Here is an 8,967-nt window from a genome sequence, read left to right on the forward strand (position 1 = left end):
GCCATATAAAGCAGGTTGTATTTTCATTAGAAGAAGCTGCCTCCATTTAAACAAGAATTAATATTTCTGTTGGAAGACTCTAGAATGGAAATATTACATATAGTTGCCCTAATCTATCAACAGTACCTGATAATATATCAACCCAAAACACCCCCTTACCATGTATGAAGAAGATGATGGCTTCCCATTCCAGTTTAAGGCAAGCAAACGTGCCATTCCTTTTCTTTATCATGATTCACCATTGCTATGATCAGGGCCCTAGGAGAAGAAAATGCCTCAACCAGAGAGAAGAGTGGTGATGATGTCCGGGTTTGTTCTTTCACGACGTGTCCTGGAAAATGGTAGAGAGCAAAAGCTCCTGTGCAAAGCTGCATCTACGGACCCTCTCCTCTTGTTCCTCGTCAGGTAGAGCTGGTTCCCTGCTGAAACCACAAAATTTTTTATAGGTCAGCCTAATATAGCAAGACTGAAATCATAGACAGGAGGCTAGACGAAAAAAAGAGAGTAACAGATAAAACTGCAACAAATCAAGCAACCTTTCAACAAGCATGTGGTCTTTGCAGGGAACGATTAAATTTTTTTCCAATGTACGAGTACTCACAAACATGCAGGTGAGGTTTAGCGTGATATTCAAGAGACAAACTAGGAGCACATGGGGCAAGTTATCACGATGATGTGCCTTATGTGAAATGCTGTTTAGCATGATGACTGGGAGGAGCAATGAAATCTGGTTTTCAGTAGAGTGCACCTCTGACGCATATACAATAGCAACACTATTTTCTATCTCATGAATTCCCACCAGTCAAGGAATAAAATGGGGCCATATTTGCACTATGGAGTTGGCAGTCATTTCCATAATTATCAGGTTCCCTATCTCGGGCTGCAATCTATGAACCATGAGCCAACATAACCCAGATTTCTAGAGGTCAGTTTAGCTACTGAGAAACACAATGATCTACATGTATGACCCAAATAACTATGTTCATGACCTTTTCAGCTCAGGTACAGAGAATGGTACATCAGTGAACAAAATACCATGATCAATAATTGAACAGAAACTCAATGACAGTTCAAAAGAAATTTGAGCTTCCTTGTATTTCATCAATCTGAATCGATGACAGTATCAACAGAAAGAGTAGCAAAGGGTAAAGTAACTATAACCAGTGTTGTCAGTATCACATCATATTGTATGATACGGTATATCGTAGCATCGGCAAGGGGACCGATATGACTTAAGGCTTATATTATATTTGGTACGATTATCGTACCAATACGGCATGTATCATACCGTATCATATGATACAACCCGTATCGTATGTTGACCCCTTTTTTCTTACTTTTCCAGTGCCAAAAAAGTGGCCACCGACCACTTATGGGGCCCATTTTTTAGCCCTCAAGGGTCATTGTGACCCCCTTTTCATGTTTTCCCTCCCCAAGCCCCTTTTTTAAGCCTACCCACCTTATTTTGAGATCAAATCCACTCTAAAAATTAGAACTTTTGCTAGATCTGAGTCCCAAAAGTGTGGTTTGCCCCAAATCTCACCCATTTTCGTCCTACCGAACCTTTTTTTGCTTCTAACCCTCAAACCGAACCCTAAAACCTCTCATTTCATCCTACACTCATTTTTTGGCTTCCGACCCTTAAAACTGAGTCATACTGGAGTGATTTATCCTAAATTCTCTAATTCATATACACATTTTTGTGCCATCTAACCCTCAAATCCAAACCTTAGAGGGTTTTATTCAACGTATTTGGAGCATGGCTGCATCAAGAGACCCAGCATGGGATTATTGTACACTGGTTTACGAAGGAAATAGGATCTTGAACTGGTGCAATTATTGTAAGAGGGAGATTCACATAAGACATTTATAGGACGAAACATCATTTAGCCGGCACAAGGCTTAATGTGACTGCATGCAATTATAAGCATCTGCCATATGATGTGAAATGGCAGATGCATGAGCTATCAAAGGAATCTCACAATGATGAGACTTCAATTATGTCCTACTTTATGAACAAGGCAAAATAGTATATTAGAGAAAATATCAGCAACAAGAAAAAGTATTATATGTCCGCGTAGAAGGTAATTGATAAGAGATGGACTCACCAACTCCATCAAGACATACATGTTGTCTTACTTCTATCATGCCATCAAATTCTCCCCACATTCGTATATGACTGAAAAGTATAAACAAGCATCCTGAGCTCCATTGAGAAACTTAATGTAGATCATAGGCTTCAAAGACAAATTCATTTGGAGTTAACCAAGTATGAAAAAAACGAGGGAGACTTTGGATGAAGGAACGCAATCCAATTGTGTAGCTCACTGCGGCCAGGTATGCATTTGAAATTCAATGTTATTATATTTAATTATGTATTTTTTGTGTTGCAAGGATTTTCTCTCATGATATATTTTTCTTTTGTTGGTTCAGATCAATGGTGAAATAGGTTTGATGGAGATGTTCTTCATTATCTAGTTTTGCACAACGTATATTGAGTCAGGGATGCAGCGTGACGAGGTGTGAGAGAACTTTGAGTTTTTTTTTTGGCATTTCCAGACAAAGAAAAAGAATAGATTTGAGAACTTTCGATTAAATGATCTTGTATTTGTCGCCTAAAACATCAGATTGAAGCGAAGGTAACATTAAGATATATGTTAGTGGATCTACTTTAATACAAGTTGTATTCTAATTAATATATGAATATTGCAGACAAATACAAAAAAATTGAGAAGATGCTAGAGGAGTAGCTACGATCCCATCAGTAGTGACAACCTCGATATATTGGATGAGTGGGTAGAAGCGCCCAGTGTCTTGGATGATGAGGATTGGAGGCAACTGGAAGATGAGATGGAGGCACAGGTGGATGCTGGCAATGATTATGCTGGCATAGAAATGAATGTGGATGATGGAGGAGAATAAGACAACTCAGAAGAAGAAGAAGAAGATTCATCATTTGAATATCGTTGATAGATTAGGATGCTTCTTTTATTATGTAATATATCAAACATTCATGCTTGTGATTTGTGACTTGTGGCTTTTGTTAAATGTTTGTCAGGAGTGTTATCAATATCAAATCCAATGTTTTACAATGCATGTTTATGTTTAGTTACTCATAATGCATACATTCATGTTTTTTTTTTATTGTATTCTATAATTTTTTCTTTTTTCTTTTTATTTTAGAGATTGTTTTTGTAAGTTTCAGATTTTTTGTGATTTTCAATTGAAGGTTTTCATGTATCTTACAATATGATACAATGCAGTACGATACTCCAGTATTTCAGGCTCATGCGATACGGGTACCGATACGATAACTACAACATTGGCTAGATCTCCAAAAAGAAATTACAACATTCACTTCCTAACAAACTTGATAATGCCACCTCCCAACTTGACACACAAACATGTGTGCATCCACATGCAAGCAAGAGCTAGAGCATAGCACTGAGATGGTTAGAACCTGACTTATGCAAAGATCTTGTAAAAAATAGCATGAGTATAAACCAACTTCATGGTGCTCCATCCCTATGCATCTTTTACGTTCAACTTAGAAGCATAACTTCCTGCTACCTTGAATGACAATCCCACTCTGTTTGCATCTTCTACATTCTAATTAAATATGCAGGAGAGCACAATTGTCACTCGATGCTCTCACTCACAGATGTACAGATTCAACCACATATTGCTACATCAGAAATACACATAGGTGTGTTACTCAAAACATCATATAATAGATTGAATAAGATAGCTGGACCTGGTAGTCACACCATCTTAACTAAGGGGACTCTAAGGTTTGAATCCTGCAGTGGACCATTCCTCAGCTTAGTTATCAAATGGTCATAAAAAGAAGACCTAATGCACAATTGCCTCTTGGTGCTCTCAGTTGGCACAAATACAATAAAATCACATTATGGCATTTTGAAGAAATACAGTATTGCCAACTTTGTTATTTATACAAAATACAATCATCAACATATCTATCATAGCATCAAACATACTCATGGTTGGTATACGTTCAACCTAAAGTAAAAAAAATGCCTCAATTTATAGCTTTCTTCTATAGCAATTACAAGGCACTTGCACTTGCACTTGCTCATTTATACAGCATAACCATTTCCAAAGATAATCTACCATCTAATCATGGTAAACCGTTTAAAGAGCCACATTAGGACCCCTTTTATACACCAAGAGCCACACATTTAGGTCCACACCCAATGCTTAATCACTACACAACACACACTAGGGCATGCACATACCCTCTGTCCCGTTTTCCTAAAAGTTCCATACCAAGTCCTACCATAAGTATGAAGGTGATATTGGCACTGGATGCAGTGATTTATCCAATATAGAAGCAAGGATGGGTAAAGGTGGTATGGCATGGAAATTTCTAAAAGGGCATGAAGGTATGAAGATCAAGCATGCACAAGTGACTGCACAGACAATTACTAAAGTTGGTGACTGGCAAGGTAGTGCCAACATATTGGTTCTGGTCAAGCCACAGCCAAAGGGTGGATCATGATAGGTCAAGACTAAGCTCCGTCCCATGAACAACTCACTTGGCAAGCATGCCACATGTTGACATGATCATTTGAACTAAGCTATGGTTTCAAGATTACAAGATAATTGCAGATAGATGCAAGTGGAATACTGAAGAGATATGCATGCAACTATTAACATAATGAATAAGAACAGATCATTCAATTTTATGTACAGAGATCATTCAATTTTATGTACACTATATGTCTACCATCAAAAGCAAATACCTGAATCTGTATAAAAGCATAACATGGCTATAGACAAATCTAGATGATCATGATATGAGGCACAAGGCATACAGTTTATACCTTCTGGAAAAAAAATTTGAGAGGAACTCTACTAGGGTCTTACCAAGAAAAAAAGAAAACCACACCATAGTTCATAATTCACAACATTAGACCAAGATAGCAACAAATGTAGGGCCCAAGGCATGCATTATATTCATTTACTGAGTTGGAAAACACAAATTATTTTTGCCTTTTGGGGATATATGAAGGTTACCATTGGAAACTCATTAGAAAAGAGGTCTGTTAATGGAAAATATACTGAATCGAAACAGTCAAATGGACACACCTTTCTGCCACTTTCTCATCTATGGCTTTCTTATCAGAAATCTCCTCAGCTGGTGAATATGACTCTGGTTTTGCAGGAGCATCAACCATAGGAATGCTGTAAATGAATGATGACAACAAAGGGTCGGGCACAGTATTGGATGAAGCAACTGGACAAGATGAAGCTGCAAAAAGAGACGATAGGTGCCCTTCTCGCAGTTCCCTACTCAACATTGAAAGTGTAGAATGAGAGGATCCTTTTCGGTATCTTCTTCTGCGCTGCATGTGAACTTCAGTCAAGGAACACAGGAAATAAAATACATTTTCGATTATATGAAATAATTGGCTGCTGAAATGGAAACAAGTTTGAGAATTTCCAGAAAATAAAAAAAAATGAGGTTAAACAATTCAACTAGATTCACAGAAAAACAGTGAGTCAAAATAAATATTTTGTATACCATCGCAGTTCCCAATATACACAGTCAGTGAGAACTGAGAAGCAAAAGTTCAGTCTTGCCTATAAGGTGATAGGGGGAAAAAATATTTAAACCCTCAAACTCCATTGCCTGGAAAAAGACAACCACTCTACATTTCAAAAATGGGGCGCCCTTTTGCACAATATGTAATATTGAGCTAACTACTACTACTGACTCATTTATATCAGACAAAATATCTTTACAGAATTAAGGAGCATAGATCAAGTATCAGCCTAAACCTTTCTGACCATGATCTCCATCATCATCACACAATGTAGGTTCTCAGTGGCCTGCACAAATTGTAGCCAAGACTGGCTGACAAAAATGCCAAAATGCACCCTTTTGTAACTTGGACCAAACTGAAGCCAGATGCCATGTAGTCAAATGCACCAGGCAGTGCCTAGTCGGTAGACCCCTAAAAACACTAGGCGAGACTAGTCGGTACCCCAATTAAATATAAAAAAGTACATAAAATATACATAAAAATATGTTTAATTCTTTTACTAATAAGATTATTTCATTATACAAGTACAAAATTACACATGCTTTCACAAAATATAATAATATGCATAACCAGAATATACATATATAATTGTACACACAAATATATACATATATATATATATATATCATAACATATTCAGTATAATCAACAAAATATGCTTTCAGCCTTTCACATAAGCACAATAACACATACATATATAAATAACATATTACATAATTCATAATGCTAAACATGCTTTCAGGATTTTATAGAAAAAATCATCATAAACAAAGTAACACACACATATATAAAAAAACATAATCAATTAAAATTAATTGTGCATGCTTTTAATGTTTCACAGAAAAAATCTCAAAAGCAAAGTAGCGCACACACACATATAAATATAATAACTAAGCATGTTCTAATGATTTCACAGAACAAATCACACACACACACACATATATATATACAAAAAAAATAACAAAATATATATGAATAATAAATAACAAAATATATATGAATAATAAATAACTAAACTGCCCTCATGCCTAGGCAGAGGCAGCTTAGTCGCAGACTAAGGGCCTCAGTCGATGTCTAGTCGGTAAAATTGGTACCTTTTAAGTTTTAAGGTACCCACCTAGGAATTGCAAAGCCTAAGCGTTTTACTTAGCCTAGACCAGCTACACAGACTAGTTGGTGCCTAGTCGGAGCTTTTGACTACATAAGCCAGATAATATTGAAAGGTGGATGAATGACCTCAAACTGTACTCCACGAAGAGCAGACTTACGAATCAGCAGAGGTCCCTCCTCTATATCATTTTCCCAAGTCATAGGAAGGCCTAAGCATCACCATCCACACAAAAAATGCACAATAAAAAGGCATCCCCACACTTGGAAAAGAAACCTATGCAAAGTCCTAACCAAATATTCTACTCCCAATGGCATGGTTGATGCTTAGAATACTTTAAATACTTTTCACATCATACTCATGTTTTCAAAGAACCACAAAAATAGGTATGTAATTCAGCAAAAGAATAAATAACCATAAAACAGAAAAGGTTCATCAGTTTCTGTAAGACAATAAGAAAATTGATGTAATCAAACTTTAAGAAAAGGATATCTTAAAGAAATGCCCGTGCTGCATGGTGATATGCCCAACCATATCCATCCCTACCCTAGTTCCACAAACAGGGCACACCTGTGAAAATAGAAGAGAAGTCTAATGTTTAGATCAGGAAATTAATAACTAAAAACAAAGGTGGCAGTACAAACTACAATCACTACAGCATAGAAAAAGGTAAGGTGACAGTAGAATCACTAGAGTATAGAAAAAGGTCTTTTATGCATATCTTTCCTGATATTTAGAAAAATTTTCTTAACAAAAGGAAATGAATTTTTTTAAGTATAATTCAGAGTTTCATTTGAATATCAAAAGGAAATGAATTTGAAGATACAGTTTCCTAAGTATTCTGTCAAACCACTAATAACAGCACAAGAAAAGCGTAATAAAGATAGGTTTCAAGAGATATAAATAAATAACTTGAGAAAAGAAGACAAAATTAGAACTATCAAATGCATTAAATCTTCCTGAGAGGATCATAAAATTGTGTTTATTTTCCTAGAAACCAACATTCGACACTGTAGGTTCTGGACTTAGAAATTCCATCCCATAATCTCTCACCCAAGCTGTAGGTGAGAAGGCCTGTAATCAGCGGAAGACGACTGTGGGAATGTGTAGGAGCAGATTTGATTTATCGACTCTTGAAGCAACAATAGATGACACCAACAAGAGAGGGTGTAGACTATAGTTCTAAATATGGTGGAAAAGTGTCCGAATGGACCAACAAACATCTGAGGCATAGTGGAAAACTCCCGACAGATGACAAACACAAAATATGTGGCTGCTGGAAAGAACAAATACCACAATCGTCCGAACCAAATCCCCCACCAAACCCAGGTTAGAAAATGAAAGTAAAAGCAATCGGGCTGTAGTTAAACAATACTAATACTGCCCTCCAATAAAGGCAAGAATTAAATAGAACCGGAATTTGCAAACTCAAGGCTCTATATAAGAAACAAATTTATACGCTTGCAGTGAAAGCTCCAATCAGTCCCGACAAAAAAAAAACATCTGTACCTCAAATCTTCACGTTGGAACATTTATAAAAATCCCAACAGGAAAAAAATGATATTTAGAACAGTAGAGGATATAAAATCGAGACGATCATTCGCCAGAAACAAAACAAAGAAAGAAACTCAAGAGGGAACGAAAAGCTACCGCATTTTTAGCTTCGATGGAGTGCTCATCATCTATGTGACAACAGAGCCCCACGATATCGAAATCCTCCGAACAAAACGGGCACGGGAATTCGGCGCGCAGATCGTCTTCCCCGTCGAAATCATCAAAGCCCAACTGAAGATCCGCACCTGGAATAACCCAAAACGCGAAAAACCCCGAATCAATCGAAACCCCAAATCCAGAAACCACATGAAAATGAAAAACCCCCAAAACCATGAAACAAAAGACAACCCAGAACTTGAGAGAGAGAGAGAGAGAGAGACCGGAACGGACTTGAAGGGCCGATTGGTGACGCTTGGATGCAGAAAAGAGAGCGGTCCACGGATCGGCATCCATGAATCGGATTTTTTTCCCGCAAATCCTCCCCACAATTCAGAAACCTCAATTCCTCCAACCGCAACCAAACAAAAAACAAAAACGAAGAATCGCCGGCGAAAGCGGGGAAACAAAACCCACCGACGATCGGTTGGCGTTTCTGTGAAAAAAAAAACACACAATTATCCAGAAATCAAGAATTCACGAGAAATCTGTGCCCACAAAACCCTATAGAAATCGTGGGAATTCGAGGGTCGAATCGGAGGACGGAAGAGCGAAGTACAGAAGGGAAACACCTCTCTCTCT

At 37.3% G+C, this 8,967-nt stretch overlaps 1 protein-coding gene across 2 annotated transcripts; it reads right to left on the bottom strand.

Annotated features, from left to right (window-relative positions):
• On the bottom strand, positions 1–8,967 carry LOC149846143 (protein DEHYDRATION-INDUCED 19-like). 2 transcript variants are annotated; one of them, XM_089996207.1, is made up of 5 exons: positions 8,610–8,967; positions 8,326–8,474; positions 7,166–7,245; positions 5,110–5,370; positions 1–419 (listed from the first exon to the last, which is right to left on the bottom strand). In XM_089996207.1, the coding sequence occupies exons 1-5, from the start codon at positions 8,680–8,682 to the stop codon at positions 320–322; spliced, it is 663 nt and encodes a 220-aa protein (XP_089852333.1). In that variant the 5' UTR covers positions 8,683–8,967; the 3' UTR covers positions 1–319. The 2 variants fall into 2 exon arrangements, with proteins under 2 accessions (XP_089852333.1, XP_089852332.1); XM_089996206.1 differs by having other exon boundaries at positions 1–422.

Source organism: Nuphar pumila, chromosome 2 (assembly GCF_984573655.1).
Source record: "Nuphar pumila chromosome 2, dmNupPumi1.hap1.1, whole genome shotgun sequence".
Taxonomy (NCBI): Eukaryota; Viridiplantae; Streptophyta; class Magnoliopsida; order Nymphaeales; family Nymphaeaceae; genus Nuphar; species Nuphar pumila.